This window comes from Pongo abelii, chromosome 4, assembly GCF_028885655.2.
Source record: "Pongo abelii isolate AG06213 chromosome 4, NHGRI_mPonAbe1-v2.0_pri, whole genome shotgun sequence".
NCBI classification, from domain to species: domain Eukaryota; kingdom Metazoa; phylum Chordata; class Mammalia; order Primates; family Hominidae; genus Pongo; species Pongo abelii.
In genome coordinates, this window is record NC_071989.2 from 146,842,699 (window position 1) to 146,860,381 (window position 17,683).

A 17,683-nucleotide genomic window follows, 5' to 3' on the forward strand; every position below is an offset into this window, starting at 1 on the left:
CTTTTGTCCCAGCCAGAAAAGTGATCAATAAATAATGCTGCTTGAAATATTAATGGTGAGTTTTACACCAGCATCCCTTAACTGTCTGCCTGTCGTTTTCCTGACAGGGAAACGCATGGTCCTCGAGACAGCTCATTCCTGTCTTGGCCAACAGAGGGTCTTTCTTTGCGAAGACTTCACCCAATTCCCATCTTAGCCAGAATCATGATTCAGTCCCATCAACTAAGAAAAGGAAGGGTCCTCCAGAGATCAACTCAGTTAGCACCTCCAACCCAGGAAGGGTGGAGTAAGCTAAGCCAGGTAGAAGCCTTCCTGATACCTTGATTTCCCACGGTGTGATTGAGATCCCATTTCCTCTGTTCCATGTCCATCCTGGGCCTGCCAGGTCCAGCTTTCTGGGTGGCCAACTCAGAATAAGACTGCAGCCTCCCTGCCCGCTCTTGGATTATTTGGAGTCTGAGCAGAGGACATTCGTGTGCTCCTAGACTCCTCGAGCCCAGGTCACTCTCAACTGGTTTTGTTCTCCTGGAAGAAGGGGAGGAGTGGGAAGGACAAGGAGGTGGAGAGGAGGAGCATTGAAACTCTGGAGCCCAACTTACCCAGTACCAGTTCCCTGCTCTGCAGAAGCCATGACCACTCAAATCTATTTTTTTTTTTTTTTTTTTTTTTTTTTGAGACAGAGTCTTGCTCTGTCACCCAGGCTGGAGTGCAATGGCATGATCTCAGCTCACTGCAACCTCCACCTCCTGGGTTCAAGAGATTCTCCTGCCTCAGCCTTCCGAGTAGCTGGAACTACAGGTGCGCGCCACCATGCCTGGCTAATCTTTGTATTTTTAGTAGAGTCAGGGTTTCCCCATGTTGGCCAGGCTGGTCTCAATCTCCTGACCTCAAATGATCTGCCTGCCTCGGCCTCCCAAAGTGCTGGGATTACAGATGTGAGCCACCGTGCCTGGCCTCAAATCTTTTTTTTTTTTTTTCCTGGAGACACAGGGTCTTTCTTGCTTCATTGCCCACACTTGAGTGCAATGACACAATCATGGCTTACTGCAGCCTCAACCTCCTGGGTTCAAGCAATCCTCCCACCTTAGCCTCCCAAGTATCTGGGACCACAGGCGCACACCACCACGCCTGGCCAATTTTTTTTTTTTTTTTTTTTTTTTTTTGAGAGAAGATGGCCTTTATTGCAGCACGAACCAAGTGAGGAGGACTGCATGTCAACAGCTCTCCAGGAGCCACCAAAGGTGATGGCCCGCCCTGCCCCTGCCACAGGCCCCCCAGGGGCTAGAGCGCAGCTCCCCCCAGGAAGGGCGAGGCGTGCTTGTAAATAGGGGCCCAGACAACACAGACAGGGGAGGCAGCATCATCAGGTGCAGCTTTGCTACAGGAACGATTGTTCTTAATTTCAAAGAGGAGACACAGCCATGCCTAGCCCTGCCCTTCCGCACGCTGGAAGGCTCTGGAAGCAGCTCCTGCCTGCCTGGGGAGTTAGGTCCACCCACTGCCCATGAGCCTGGCTCAGGCACACTGCAGCCATACAAGAAACGCTGGCAGCTGACTCCAAATTATTCAGAAACACAATTAGAAAAGAACTAGGCCAGGCGTGGTGGCTCACGCCTGTAATCCCAGCACTTTGGGAGACCGAGGCTGGCAGATCACGAGGTGAGGAGTTCGAGACCAGCCTGACCAACATGGTGAAACCCGTCTCTACTAAAAATACAAAAATTAGCTGGATGTGGTGATGCGTGCGTGTAATCCCAGCTACTCAGGAGGCTGAGGCAGGAGAATCACTTGAACCCAGAAGGCAGAGGTTGCAGTGAGCCGAGATTGCGCCACTGCACCACTGCACTCCAGCCTGGGCAACAGAGTGGGACTCTGTCTCAAAAAAAAAAAAAAAAAAGAAAGAAAAAAGAAAACCGGAATGTTACATTTTTCTCCCATACATTAAAAAATAAGAAAAAACGAACATTTTGACTGTAGACCCTGGTAGGTGGCATCTGACTTCAACCTGAAGTTCTCCTTGGAATCCTTTTCTGCCTGGCACTCTGCCCTCCACAGTCAGCCCCAGCCCCAGGCCCCCCTCACCGGAAGATCCTGGCCCATCTCAGAGGAGGGCGGGACCCTGCGGAGTGCCTGGCGAACAGGGCAACCACTGGGAAGACACGGACTGACTTCCCTGTTGGGGTCTGTGACCTTCAGCAAATGGAAAAGGAAACGATAATGGAAGACAGTGGCCTCCTGCCGGGACCTCAGCGGGAGGTTTGCTGCTGAAGGTTCTGGGTGAGCTGGAGATGGGTGATAAGGTGGGCTTGCTGGGCAGTGGCCTCAGGCTGTTCCTGGGCACCTGTCACATACAGCCCTGTGGGCACAGTGTGGAGCCCCACACCCGTCCCCGGGTCGTCCTGATATATAAGAGCAGGGACCCTGGAAGAGAAACCCGCTTGTCCCATAAGACACTGGGCTCCCAAACGCTTCCCTGTGGAATTCTGCTCCCGAGGACACCTTGTCTCGCTCCACGGAACCCTTTCCCCAGCATTCCCTGGAAACACAGCAGCCGGGAACAAACTCTCCATGCCAGGAACGAAGCCCTTGGCTAAGCCAGAGACTCATCAGTGCACGGACAGTGGTGAGGGGTGAGAACAGGCCCTGGGGCGGTGCTCAGTCCTGGGGACACCATCACTGTCCTGCTCTGACCCACAGGAGGGAGGAGGATGCTGTTCTCCCACAGTGTGAGGCCAGGAGGATGGCTCAGGAGGACAGAGGCCTAGGGCTGAGGCTGTGCCCAGAGCCAGTGTGGGGAGGGGCGTGGGGGCCTTTGCAGAAGCAGCTCAGAGAACTGAGGTTGGAATCCTGCCCCAAGCATAGGTTTTGGTGACGGCAAGCGCCTAGACAAGACAGATGACATTTCAGTCACTGGGCTGGTCCAGAAACAAGGTGCTGAAGACGTCGTTGAAGAAGGAGAGGTGGTACCTGCAGGCTCGCTTGTAGTCAGGGTTGAAGTTCACCTCCAGGATCTGCAGCGGCATCACCCGCTTTCCATCTGGACGGTTGTCCCACTTCAGCATGAGGTCGATGGCATACATCTGGCCAATTTTTAAAAATGATTTTTTGCAGAGACGGGGGTTGCCCTGTGTTGTCCAGGCTGGTCTCAAACTCCTGAGCTCAAGGGATCCTCCTGCCTCGGCCTCCCAAAGTGTTGGGATTACAGGCGTGAGCCACCGCGCCCGCCCCACTCAAATCTTTGCATGCGCATTTCCTTCTGCCTGAAGCACCCTTGTTCACCTGCTTCACCTGGTCAGCTCCTGTGTGTGCTTCGAGTCTCAGCTCAGAGTGACTCCCCCACCCCACCTCCAAGTTGTCAGATGCCCCTCCAGGCCCCTAACACACCTGTCCTTTCCCCCTGACAGCACACATTGCCCTGTGTGCCCATTGCCTGCTTCCCAGTCTGTTTACCCACCAGCCTGAAAGCTGGGGCATAGACAATGAACCCAGCTGGCTCCCCACTGTTTGCCCAGCATCTCCAGCACGGGGCCTGGCACACGATAAACACTTGGCACATTTGTGTGGAATGTTAGAAGGATGCCTCTGCAGCAATCTTCCCCTCCTGGAAAAACAGCAACCTTCAAACTTCAGTGTCTCTCAGCTGAGCAGTTGCCTACGCCCGAGGATGAGTGTCTGCGCTAAACAGGAGCTGTCCGGATCGGCTGCCCTTGCCCTGGCTGCCCCAGTGTGTGCCCACGCTCACTTGTGCTCCTTTTCTCTCTCACACACACAGATGGGAGTCAGCTTTCCAGCCACATTCAGTTCTCACTTTAATTCAAATGCTAAATTGGGAAGAAGAGCAGCTTCACACTCTCGATTTAGCCTGGGAGAGAAAAAGTGAGACAGCCTGGATGTTGCCAGGGAAAGGAGAAAGAGAAAGCAGGGTCTGGGGTTGGAGGGTGGTGGCAAATGTACCAGAGCCCAAGGGAAAACAATGAAAGCCCCACCACCCAGCTCCTAAAAGTAAACCACCCAGAGCTCTGACCCCAGGGTGGCCCTTAAAGCCTCTTTCCTACAGCAGGGCAACCCTTCCCGGCATTATCTCCATCTGGAGAGGGTGTGATGAGGGGGAGCAGTGGAGTCTCTGAATATTAAAGCTACCCAGAGAGGGAGATGCTGCTACTTTGGTCACTGGTAGTAGGAAACCATGAGGTCTTTCTTAAATCTGACTTTGATTCCCCTTGTGAGAGCTACAGGTTATGATGAATTAGAACCCTGAGTCCACAAACAGATACTTCCACATCAATGTTCACAGCAGCATTATTTCCAGTCACCAAGAGGTGGAAACAACCTCTGTTCATCAGTCGGTAAGTGGATAAACAAAATGTGGTATATACGTACAATGGAACATTATAGAGCCTTAAGAAGGAATGGGATTTCGACACATGCTACAACATGGATAAGCCCTGAAAACATTATGGCAGGTGAAATAAACCAAGCACAAAAGGACAAATACTGTATGATTGCGTTTACATGAATACCTAGAATAGTGAAATCCATAGAGACGGGAACTGTAATAGAGACTAGCAGGCAGCCGGGCATGATAGCTCATACCTTTAATCCCAGCACCTTGGGAGGCCAAGGCGGGCGGATCACTTGAGGCCAGGAGTTTGAGACCAGCCTGGCCAACATGGCAAAACCCTATCTCTACTAAAAATACAAAAATTAGCTGGGCGTTGTGGTGCACACCTGTAGACTCAGCTACTCGGGAGGCTGAGGCAGGAGAATCGCTTGAGCCTGGAAGGCAGAGATTGAAGTGAGCAGAGATCGTGCCATTGCACTCCAGCCTGGGCGACAGAGTGAGACTCCATCTCAAAAAAAAAAAAAAAAGCAGGGATTGCAGGGAGAAAGGAACAGGGAGTTATTTAAAGGGTGCAGAGTTTCTGTTTGGGATGATGAGAAAGTTCTGAAAAGGACAGTGGTGATAGTTGTACAACAGTGTGAATGTACTTAATGCCACTGAATTGTACACTTAAAATGGTTCAAATTGTATATTTTTGGTATTTTACAATAAAATATAAACATTAATAATTAAAATTTTAGGCCAGGCACTGTGGCTCACGCCTGTAATCCCAACACTTTGGGAGGCCAATGTGGGTGGATCACCTGAGGTCGGGAGTTCGAGACCAGCCTGACCAACATGGAGAAACCCTGTCTCTACTAAAAATACAAAATTAGCCGTGCGCGGTGGCGCATGCCTGTAGTCCCAGCTACTCGGGAGGCTGAGGCAGGAGAATGGTGTGAACCCGGGAGGCGGAGTTTACAGTGAGCTAAGATCACGCCATTGTACTCCAGCTTAGATGACAGAGCGAGACTCTGTCTCAAAAAAAAAAAAAAGTACTATTGTGTCCTGCCACGATGGCCCTCTCTGCAACTGAACCAGAGGAAAACTGGATCGTGTAAGTTCCAGACCCCTTCCTGTGCCTGCTTTTAGGAAAAGAAGTGCTGCCTCTGCCGGGAGTACAGCTGAGACCTTTCTGAGGATGTTCCTAGGGACAGGAGCAGACCCTCCTGCCCTCATGGCTGTTTGTCAGCATGATCATGGATGGAAGCTCTCTCTCTCCTGTGCTGGGCGCCAGCTTCCTTCTCACTCACGCATGTTGACTTTGGCTTAAAATGGGTTCCCATATGGAGGGAGTTGATAGGAAGATGGTTGGAGGAAGGAAAAATGACAGGGCCCTTCCATCAGCCTCCCAACCACCCTACTGCCACTGTACCCGGGGAGATGGATGCTCCTTTGGGCTGGGCAGCTTGTCAGTCGGTGTGGGTGTCAGTTTTTCTGGCTGTCTGGCTGTCTCTACCTAGGAGGCCACTGCAGGAGCCCCTGTGATAGCCGGTGCTGATGCATCCAGACCCCACCCTCTCTCCTGGACCATTGCATGGGTGCCTGCCGGTCTCACCATCTGCCCTCCCCGTGCCCCGCACAGCCTCCTGCGATGATTTTTTAAATGACAAGTTGGCTGTCTGACTGCCCGGGAAGCACTTCAGGGGGTGGGAGCTGGATCAGGGCCCCCGCATTCACTGTGCTTCCCCCATGACAGCGTGTGTCACACTGCTCCAAGTGCTTCCTAACGTCTGTCTCCCCCACTGGGCTGTGAGCTGCCAATGAGGGGGACCCTCCTTACCACTCTCTGCATCTTTAATGCCTAGAGCAGAAATGATGTTTGATAAGTACTTGTTGAATGGATGAATTTAAGTGACTCGTTCCTATGTCTGTCTCCCCTACCCGACTTGACTCAAGAACCATGCAGGGTGAAAGTGAAAGCTTCATCTGATTCATTCCGGGGTTCCAGAGAAGAGTTCTTGGTAGGAGCTGGGGTTCAGCCAGAGGGCTCTGAAGCCAGGCTGTCTGGATTGGAATCCTGGCTCCACCAGTGTGCAGCTCTGTGCCCTGGAGCAAATTGCCTGCCCTCATTGAGTACGTTTCCTCATCAGTGAGATGGGGGTGAGGATGGCACCTGCTTCATAAGGCACTGTGAGGACAAATGCCCGTGAAGTGTTTAGCACAGAGTCTGTCACATGGTTAACGTGTATCGGGGTGAGGGCAGGGATAGAGAATGTATCCAGAGATTAAGGAAAATCAGAGGAAACAAGCAGCACAGATATTATTATTGCTGTTTTTCCTGCATCCTGGTGTTTGTTGGAGTGGAAGTTGGGGGTGAAGCCAGTGCCAGAGTGGGGTGACCCCAGGGGCTGCCTGCCCCCTCCCTCCCCATCCCCCGCACCAAGGCCTGCAGAACCCAAGCTCACCCACCAAGAAGCTGAGCAGCCCCGGCGCTGGGCGGTGGTGAGGGGCCAGAAATAACCGCTGTTGCTATTCCTGCCTTTCTGGGCTGGGTGGAAACGCTGCCTTTCTAATCTAAAGGCTGCTCTCAACTTCCTGCACATCAGTGGGCTCTTATGTAATGCTCCCCTCCCTCTCCTGCCCAACGAGCTTCCAGAGATTTCTGCAGCCGGCTGGCTTTACTGCACACTCAGCTGGGGGTAGGGGGAGCAAAGAAACCACCAGAGGCTGGATTGTCCTCCGAGCCCAGGGTCCTGCCAGCCTCAGGCCTGGGAGAGAGACTGGCCAGCACAGAGCAGAGGGACGGATGTCCAAGGGCAGCAGCCTTGTTCTGCATCTGCAGGGCACTGCGAGTTAGAGGAGACCCACTTCCACCCACTCCCTCTTCCCTTTACAAACCCCCGCCCCCGAGTACAGACTGTGCCCCTCCCAAGTGCTGATGCCCCAAGGTCTTCCATTTTGGGCCTAACCTGACTCTGCCTGGTGCATCACTCCCCAGGCAGCCTCTGGGGACAGTAGCCCAGACCCCAACTCTCCCAGGCAGGAACCCCCCACCCCCGTCACCAGGGGCTCAATCCTCTGTGATCTGTTCCCTGCAGCCCCTAGATCCTGTCCAGAGCACGCCAGGCACCCTCTTCAGACGCCCTGTGCCTCAGACCTCAGCATCACACTGCACGGCCCTTCACCTAGCACGAGACCCAGGGCTGTCCTCTGGCATCTTGAAAGAGTAGATGAGACGGCTCACACTTCAGCACTCTAGGACGATCCTCCCTCTCTCTCCCTTGTCTTCCTCATGCTGCCCCCTCTCACCTGCCCCCTCAGGGCACCTTCTGTTCCACCTCATGCCTGGCCTCCTCAGGTTTCTTCTCACCCCTCAAAGCCCTCCCTGGGGTAGGAGCAGAACTGCCCCAGACCCATTCAAGGCCCATCAGCCTTCGGTTGGAAAGTTGGTTGGAAAGTGTGACAGGTGCCCCAGACAAACCCCAAGAGAGCCACTTCCTGAGCCCCGGGCTGGCCACGTGCAAACCACGGCCTAAACAGTGCACTTGGGTGCTGATGTAGCCCAGGGCTGGGGAGGAGGAAGCAGCAATGGAAAAAGGGGCTTGTTTTCCTCTGAGAGCTGCAGCCGGCTCAGCCCTGAGTCGGGTGTTGGAGATGGGATGGTTTCACTGGCTTTCTCCTGGAGCCTCAGCGGCCTTGGGCAAGCTCAGTTCTCTCTCCCCTCTGCCTCCTCCTCCTCTCCTGTTTGCAAGGAAAGGTCTAAGTGCAGATATCAGCTGAGGGCCTCTCACCTTTTCCCTCGCTTCTGGTATCAGTCACTTGGCCAGCAAGGTCTGAGAGCCCCAGGTCATCCCTAAGCACCCTTGAGGCCCAGTAGGCCCCCAGGCCAGGGTGCAGAGTGACTCGGAGCCTTCCTTACCTCCAACATGGTTTCCTGCAGGCCCCAGGCCGGTTGTTTCATCTGGGCTGTTGGTCACAAGTGGGGTGCTCACTAGCCCCAACTGAGATTTGGCTCCTCGGGAGGGGCCAACTTTTTCACCGTCTCCTCGCTTTCCTGTCCCCCCAATCACAGCAAACAGAAGTGTGCCATTGGCTAAAAGACCAGAGGGTAGTGAGGTGACTCAGATGCCCCAGCCTTGCGGCTGAGAAGCCAGGTCAGCAGCAAAACTCTATCTAGGGAGGTGACTTTCAGCCCTTTTCATGACAGGCTAAGGCCTGGGCAGCATGCAGGGTTCTGAGCTCAGCTCTTCCCACCGTTCCTGGGTGGAAGCTGCCTTCCAGGGGCTCACACCACAGGGGCTGGGCAGGGTTGGGAAGGGCCACCTTCTGCTCTGTATGAGCTGTGAGGACAGAACAAGGGAGAGTGGGGGTGGACTGGTACGTTTGGCTCTGCACAATTCTTCCTGTCCACACCTTCACCTGAGGCCCCAGAAAGATCACAGCCGGACTCCCTTCCCTCCTGAGGCCTTTGCAAGGCTGGCCATCTGCCTGCAATGCTCTCCCCACCACACCCCTCTATGCAGTCAGTTTCCTCTCCTCTTTTTTATCTTTTATCGCTGCATAAATGCCACCTCCTCCAATATGCCTTTCCCTCACCTTCCTAGTATATCAGCCACACTCACCATGATCTGAAATTATCCTTTTTATTTGCATAACTGTTTATTTCTGTCTATCCCACTAAATGGTATTTTCCATGAGAGCAAAGCCTCACTGCAGAATCTCTAAGACTCAGCACTGCACCCAATACACACAGTGGGCAATAAACCCTTTCAAAAGAATGAATGTTTTATTTAACTTTACCTTCTGCTACTTCCCAAGAGGAAATCTCTCTACTCCAGCCCATTTCCTCACCTTCCAGCCTCATTTTCCCCAGACAGACCACACATGGGCGCTCCTGGCCAACCCACCCCCAAGCCTGGCCTGAAACAGCTTCTCACCTCCCCACCACAAAGTTTGGGCCTTCTCACGTTCCTTCTCCTCCAAAATCTCTTCATTGTCCCTGACCGTCTCCCAGCCCCTTGGAATCTCTCCCTCCTCTTATCTCCTATGTCCCTTAATGTCACTGAGTTTTGCTGGCTAACAGGGCTGCTTCCTTCCTATTCTTTATTCTCTTGTAACATAGAATTCAGGCTCCCTTCTACCCAGCTGTAATCTCCTTAGAGGCAAAGGCCTATGCCATGGGTCTTGTTCCCAAACCTTGACTGCAGTTAGTCCTCAGGGAAGTTTTTATTGTTGTTGATAATGGGTGTTCAACTGGTTAGGTTGTGAGTAAGAGAAACTAACTGAGGATGTTTTCTTTTATTCAATAAAAAAGGAATTCATTGGCCTGCATAACTAAAAAGCTCAGGCTGAGTGCAGGGAACTTCTGTATGTCTGTCTCTCTCTTCTGTATGTCTGTCTCTCTCTTCTGTATGTCTCTCTTCTCTCTGACTTCCCCTGCATTGGCTTCATCCTCAGGCAGGCTCTCCAGGCCTGTGGGCGAGACGGCCTCCAGGCTTACATCCTATTGGCTTAGTACCATCAGGGAAAGGGAATTTCCCTTTCCCAAGAGTTCTGGAAAAAGTGATTCTCATTGGCCTGGTTTGGGTCATGTGCCCATCCTGACTCAATCACTACAGCTAGGGAAATGAACACTCCTAGGCTAGGCCACCCCTGGGTGGATGGCCAGGCCCAGGGAACATACCTACTTATAGATGTAGGGTGGGGGCTATCTGCCCCCAACCACATGGATTAGGGTGGCTCCCCAAAGGAAACTGCTGGCTGGGGAATAGCAATAAAAAGGGGAATTGATGTTGGTCATGCAAAACAAAAGATGTAGACGTAGACGATGAGAATTTCCCGTGCTGAGCTTCAGCAAGAACCTGACAATACCTTAGGTGAGCTGCACAGGAGAATCATCAGGGAACTGGTTTGCCCTGGCTGGGGCAAAGGATGTTCTCTCCCAGTCTGGGTGGCTCTCCAGTGACAGCACAGGAATCCCAGGCCGATACCTCGGCTCAGTGCTGCCACTTGCAAGCTCAGGAAGATTGTGATGCAGCTGGTCCAGGGTAAAACCTGCCTTTTTCAGACCTCCACAGGCGATTCTGCTGCACAGTCAAGGTTGAAAAATTCTGCTCTAGTAAACGTTCTACTGCAGCAAGATGGATTCAGATCAACTTATGTCCCCTGTGATAGGATTGGTATGTTTTTCCCCATCTGCACAGCTTTCCAGAAAAGGGTCACTGGAGTTTTCTTGGAGGCTGAGGATGGGTGGGTGAACTGTGGATGACCCTATGGATCCAAAGCCCCTGAAAAGAACAATAGCCACTGTTTGTCGAATGCCAATTGCAAGGCAGGTACTGTGCATTGGGACTTGACATATGGCAGCCTGCATAAATTTCAGTCCTCACAACAATACTCCCATGTGGGTATTATTACTATCATTTATTTATTTGAGACAGAGTCTCGCTCTGTCGCCCAGGCTTGAGTGCAGTGTTGTGATCTTGGCTCACTGCAAGCTCCACCTCCCGGGTTCGCGCCATTCTCCTGCCTCAGCCTCCCAAGTAGCTGGGACTACAGGCGCCCACCACCATGCCCGGCTAATTTATTTGTATTTTTAGTAGAGACGGGGTTTCACCGTGTTAGCCAGGATGGTCTCGATCTCCTGACCTCATGATCCGCCCACCTCGGCCTCCCAAAGTGCTGGGATTACAGGCATGAGCCACTGCGCCCGGCCCCATGTGGGTATTATTAACATTAGCCCCATTTTACAGTTGAAGAAAGTGAGATACAAAAAGCGTGGCTGGCTGGGCACGGTGGCTCACACCTGTAATCCCAGCACTTTGGGAGGCTGAGGCAGGTGGATCACCTGAGGTCAGGAGTTCAAGACCAGGCTGGCCAACATGGTGAAACCTCATCTCTACTAAAAATACAAGAATTAGCCAGGTGTGGTGGGGTGCACCTGTGGTCCCAGCTACTAGGGAGGCTAAGGCAGGAGAATAGCTTGAACCCAGGAGGCAGAGGTTGCAGTGAGCCAAAATTGCCCCATTGCACTCCAGCCTGGGTGACACAGGGAGACTCTGTCTCAAAAAAGGCAAAAACAAACAAGCAAACAAAAAGCTTGGCTGGCTGGGTGCTGTGGCTCACACCGGGAATCCCAGCACTTTGTGAGGCCGAAGTGGGTGAATCGCCTGAGCTCAGGAGTTCAAGACCAGCCTGGGCAACACGGTGAAACCCCCTCTACGAAAACACACACACACACAGACAAAGTAAAAGCCAGGCGTGGTGGTAGGCACCTGTAGTCCAAGCTACTCGAGAGGCGGAGGCTGGAGGATCACTTGAGCCTGGGAGGCGGAGGTTGCAGTGAGCTCGCGCCACTGCACTCCAACCTGGGTACCAGCGTGAGACCCCGTCTCAGAAAGAACAAAAACATAAAAAAATAAATTTGGCTAAGGTACCCTTACCCTACCAGGGAGTGGCAAAATGAACATTCAGACACAAGACCATCTGCGCTGCAACAGCCTGGCTTTCCTGCCCTTGCGGCAGCAGTTCTCTGAGAGGCGCATCACTCCTGCCCCAATGGACAACTCGGTAGACAGTGGGAGTGAGCACCCCACCTCCCCAGCGGACTTGAGACGGCAAGCTCCGAGACGAGCGAGTCCTGGTTCATTGCTGGATTCCTTAAGTTGATTTTTATAAGAAAACATGTTTGGAGGGGGCACAGCCACAGAGGGATTAAGTCCAAGAAAGTTACACCCTCCCCCACCTAATCCCCCTGACCCCGACCTCCAGAGGCTGTTGGGGTTCACAGAGGCCCTCACCTCCTCCCTTCCCTCTAGGTGTCGTCAAGCACCCTCCTTCCCCACATTCACTTTCTGCTTTCTTTTTAAATCCAGAAAAACAGCACTTCCTCTGGATTCAGAGCTAAAGCAGGAGGAGCCTTCCCTTCCTGGAATCCCTGATCCCTTTGGGGTGCGCAGTTGACTGCGTCGTGGGGGCGGGGAGGGCTTCCCTGTTCGCGTTCGGCCCCAGGGAGACCTGCGGGAATCGTTCTCCCCCGCCACCATCCACCCCCCGCTTCCTTCTCCCCCTCGCCTTGGCCAGGCTCGGGGTGAGGAGTGTTAACCCGGAGCCTGGGCGCCTCGGCAGTGGCGGCTCCCCAAGGACTGCAGGGGGAGCCCGGGCTGCAGCGCCTGCTCAGTTCGCGCTCACTGCGTCGAAGGCTCCCCCGGCCTGGCTCCGCGCCCAGCGCCGCATCCGGGAGGGGGAGCGAGGAGGCGGCGGAAGAGCCCGCGCGGCCGGAGTCCGGGGCTGGGAGTGGAGAGGGAACCTCCAGGGGGCAGCACCAGCACCGAGCCGCCAAGCCGGTCCTCTCCGCGCCCAGCCAGGGGTCCCCAGATAGCCCATAGGGAAGCCCCCCTTTCGGATTCCCGCAGGGTCGGCCGGCCCTCCACCTGGACTGGATAAAAAGGGGAAAGTGACCCCTCACCACAAGGACCATTATCTCCTGGTGAGAACAGGAATCAGGTCTCTTTTGGGGCAATCAGCTTCCTCACTTCGGTCCCCCAAAGGTGGGCTCTTTGCCGGCGGAGACTAGGGAAGAGCCTTTCGGTTCCGGGGGAGCACAGGGGACCCCAGGCACCAGCAGCCCCATCCCACCGACAGGTGGCAGAGGCAAGGCAGCTCACTGCTATACAGTGTCCCAAGAACCAAGTGGCCGTGACTTCCTATCCTCAGTTTTCCAGCGACACCCGTAAAGACACCGTGCCATAGGTCGAGGCCCGGGGTCAAGGCCCCGCCTCTCCTGGGCGGCCCCTGCCCAGGCTGGCCCAGCCGCTCCTCCCCCGCACTCCCGGCTAGCTCTCACGGTCCCTGAGGTGGGCGGGCGGGCCCTGGATGACAGCGGTAGAACCCCGGCCCGACTCGCCCTCGCCCCCGCTCTGGGTCTGGGCTTCCCCAGCCTAGTTCACGCCTAGGAGCCGTCTGAGCAGCCGCGCGCCCAGCGCCTCACGCCCCGAGCCCTCCCCGCCTGGGCGTCCCCGGCTCCCGCGAGCGCTCGGGCTCCCGGCTTGGAACCAGGGAGGAGGGAGGGAGCGAGGGAGCAACTAGCTGCGACCCGGAAATGCCATATAAGGAGCAGGAAGGATCCCCCGCCGGAACAACCCTTATTTGGGCAGCGCCTTATTTGGAGTGGCCCGATATGGCCCGGCCACTTCCGGCTCTGGGAGGAGGGAAGAAGGCGGAGGGAGGGGCGGGGGCAACGCGGGAACTCCGGAGCTGCGCGGGTCCGGGAGGCCCTGGCGGCGGCTAGAGCTCTAGGCTTCCCCGAAGCCTGGGCGCCTGGGATGCGGGCGCGGGCGCGGGCCCTAGGGTGCAGGATGGAGGTGCCGGGCGCTGTCGGATGGGGGGCTTCACGTCACTCCGGGTCCTCCCGGCCGGTCCTGCCATATTAGGGCTTCCTGCTTCCCATATATGGCCATGTACGTCACGACGGAGGCGGGCCCGTGAGGTTCCAGACCCTTCAAATAGAGGCGGATCCGGGGAGTCGCGAGAGATCCCAGCGCGCAGAACTTGGGGAGCCGCCGCCGCCATCCGCCGCCGCAGCCAGCTTCCGCCGCCGCAGGACCGGCCCCTGCCCCAGCCTCCGCAGCCGCGGCACCTCCACGCCTGCCCGCGCCTAGGGCGAGTCGGGGTCCCCGCCTGCGCGCTCCTCAGTGTTCCCCGCGCCCCGCATGTAACCCGGCCAGGCCCCTGCAACTGTGTCCCCCGCAGCTCCAGCCCCGGGCTGCGCCCACCCGCCCCGACACCAGCTCTCCAGTCTGCTCGTCCAGGATGGCCGCGGCCAAGGCCGAGATGCAGCTGATGTCCCCGCTGCAGATCTCTGACCCATTCGGATCCTTTCCTCACTCGCCCACCATGGACAACTATCCTAAGCTGGAGGAGATGATGCTGCTGAGCAACGGGGCTCCCCAGTTCCTCGGCGCCGCCGGGGCCCCAGAGGGCAGCGGCAGCAACAGCAGCAGCAGCAGCAGCGGGGGCGGTGGAGGCGGCGGGGGCGGCAGCAACAGCAGCAGCAGCAGCAGCACCTTCAACCCTCAGGCGGACACGGGCGAGCAGCCCTACGAGCACCTGACCGCAGGTAAGCAGTGGCCTACGCCGAGGGGGAACCCTTTCGCCACCATCCTGGCGTCCTGTCCTTCACCGCAGGAGTGCTCCTGGACCTTAGGATGAGAGCCGGGTTTCCTTTTCATTCCTCGCATCCCCAGAGTCATGTGTTAGAGGGATGCCAAGGGACCCCACACAGCCCACCCCCTGCCCTCATCCCTAGCGGAGCGCAGAGGACCGAGCTTTTGTTTTGGATGGAGAGCTCTGGAGCTGCGTGGGTGGGTGGAGGGGGAGGGCTTGTTTTGATGAGCGGGGCTGCGCCCCCCACCTCCAGAAAGGCTTGCTTTGCCTTGCTTGCCGCCTGTCCCCAAGGAAGGACCGTGATTCTTGGCCGTGGATGTCCCGGCAGCCCGGGTTTGGGGGCGCGCACTAGCCGCGGCCGTGGGGGTGCTGGCGGGAATCCCTCGCCCGCGCAGCCGCCGCTGCGGAGCGCTGCGAGCTGCAGTGGAGGGGGATTCTCCGTATTTGCGTCAGCTGTTGTTGAAATGGGTTCTGCCACTGGAGCGGGTCCAGGAACATTGCAATCTGCTGCTATCAATTATTAACTACCTCGGGAGTCAATGGTAGCCGGCCCGACCTCTTGCCTGGCAGCTCGGGTCGTCCACGTCCTCCAGTGATTGCTTTCCAGTAACCAGGCCTCCCGCTTTTCTCTCTCCTGCCAGAGTCTTTTCCTGACATCTCTCTGAACAACGAGAAGGTGCTGGTGGAGACAAGTTACCCCAGCCAAACCACTCGGCTGCCCCCCATCACCTATACTGGCCGCTTTTCCCTGGAGCCTGCACCCAACAGTGGCAACACCTTGTGGCCCGAGCCCCTCTTCAGCCTGGTCAGTGGCCTCGTGAGCATGACCAACCCACCGGCCTCCTCGTCCTCAGCACCATCTCCAGCGGCCTCCTCCTCCTCCGCCTCCCAGAGCCCACCCCTGAGCTGCGCAGTGCCATCCAACGACAGCAGTCCCATTTACTCAGCGGCACCCACCTTCCCTACGCCGAACACTGACATTTTCCCTGAGCCACAAAGCCAGGCCTTCCCGGGCTCGGCAGGGACAGCGCTCCAGTACCCGCCTCCTGCCTACCCTGCCGCCAAGGGTGGCTTCCAGGTTCCCATGATCCCCGACTACCTGTTTCCACAGCAGCAGGGGGATCTGGGCCTGGGCACCCCAGACCAGAAGCCCTTCCAGGGCCTGGAGAGCCGCACCCAGCAGCCTTCGCTCACCCCGCTGTCTACTATCAAGGCCTTTGCCACTCAGTCGGGCTCCCAGGACCTGAAGGCCCTCAATACCAGCTACCAGTCCCAGCTCATCAAACCCAGCCGCATGCGCAAGTACCCCAACCGGCCCAGCAAGACGCCCCCCCACGAACGCCCTTATGCTTGCCCAGTGGAGTCCTGTGATCGCCGCTTCTCCCGCTCCGACGAGCTCACCCGCCACATCCGCATCCACACAGGCCAGAAGCCCTTCCAGTGCCGCATCTGCATGCGCAACTTCAGCCGCAGCGACCACCTCACCACCCACATCCGCACCCACACAGGCGAAAAGCCCTTCGCCTGCGACATCTGTGGGAGAAAGTTTGCCAGGAGCGATGAACGCAAGAGGCATACCAAGATCCACTTGCGGCAGAAGGACAAGAAAGCAGACAAAAGTGTTGTGGCCTCTTCGGCCACCTCCTCTCTCTCTTCCTACCCATCCCCGGTTGCTACCTCTTACCCGTCCCCGGTTACTACCTCTTATCCATCCCCGGCCACCACCTCATACCCATCCCCTGTGCCCACCTCCTTCTCCTCTCCCGGCTCCTCGACCTACCCATCCCCTGTGCACAGTGGCTTCCCCTCCCCGTCGGTGGCCACCACGTACTCCTCCGTTCCCCCTGCTTTCCCGGCCCAGGTCAGCAGCTTCCCTTCCTCAGCTGTCACCAACTCCTTCAGCGCCTCCACAGGGCTTTCGGACATGACAGCAACCTTTTCTCCCAGGACAATTGAAATTTGCTGAAGGGAAAGGGGAAAGAAAGGGAAAAGGGAGAAAAAGAAACACAAGAGACTTAAAGGACAGGAGGAGGAGATGGCCATAGGAGAGGAGGGTTCCTCTTAGGTCAGATGGAGGTTCTCAGAGCCAAATCCTCCCTCTCTACTGGAGTGGAAGGTCTATTGGCCAACAATCCTTTTTGCCCACCCCCTTCCCCAGTTCCTATTCCCTTTGACTTCAGCTGCCTGAAACAGCCATGTCCAAGTTCTTCACCTCTATCCAAAGAACTTGATTTGCATGGATTTTGGATAAATCATTTCAGTATCATCTCCATCATATGCCTGACCCCTTGCTCCCTTCAATGCTAGAAAATCGAGTTGGCAAAATGGGGTTTGGGCCCCTCAGAGCCCTGCCCTGCACCCTTGTACAGTGTCTGTGCCATGGATTTTGTTTTTCTTGGGGTACTCTTGATGTGAAGATAATTTGCATATTCTATTGTATTATTTGGAGTTAGGTCCTCACTTGGGGAAAAAAAAAAAAAAAAAAAAGAAAAGCCAAGCAAACCAATGGTGATCCTCTATTTTGTGGTGATGCTGTGACAATAAGTTTGAACCTTTTTTTTGAAACAGCAGTCCCAGTATTCTCAGAGCATGTGTCAGAGTGTTGTTCCGTTAACCTTTTTGTAAATACTGCTCGACTGTACTCTCACATGTGGCAAAATATGGTTTGGTTTTTCTTTCTTTTTTTTTTTTTTTGAAAGTGTTTTTCTTCGTCGTTTTGGTTTAAAAAGTTTCACGTCTTGGTGCCTTTTGTGTGATGCGCCTTGCTGATGGCTTGACATGTGCAATTGTGAGGGACATGCTCACCTCTAGCCTTAAGGGGGGTAGGGAGTGATGATTTGGAGGAGGCTTTGGGAGCAAAATAAGGAAGAGGGCTGAGCTGAGCTTCAGTTCTCCAGAATGTAAGAAAACAAAATCTAAAACAAAATCTGAACTCTCAAAAGTCTATTTTTTTAACTGAAAATGTAAATTTATAAATATATTCAGGAGTTGGAATGTTGTAGTTACCTACTGAGTAGGCGGCGATTTTTGTATGTTACGAACATGCAGTTCATTATTTTGTGGTTCTATTTTACTTTGTACTTGTGTTTGCTTAAACAAAGTGACTGTTTGGCTTATAAACACATTGAATGCGCTTTATTGCCCATGGGATATGTGGTGTATATCCTTCCAAAAAATTAAAAGGAAAATAAAGTA

At 55.0% G+C, this 17,683-nt stretch overlaps 1 protein-coding gene across 1 annotated transcript; it reads left to right on the forward strand.

Moving 5' to 3' along the window:
* Window positions 1–13,270: 13,270 nt before the first annotated feature.
* On the forward strand, window positions 13,271–17,683 carry EGR1 (early growth response 1). Its single transcript, XM_024247398.3, has 2 exons — window positions 13,271–14,441; window positions 15,130–17,683. The coding sequence occupies exons 1-2, from the start codon at window positions 14,135–14,137 to the stop codon at window positions 16,452–16,454; spliced, it is 1,632 nt and encodes a 543-aa protein (XP_024103166.1). The 5' UTR covers window positions 13,271–14,134; the 3' UTR covers window positions 16,455–17,683.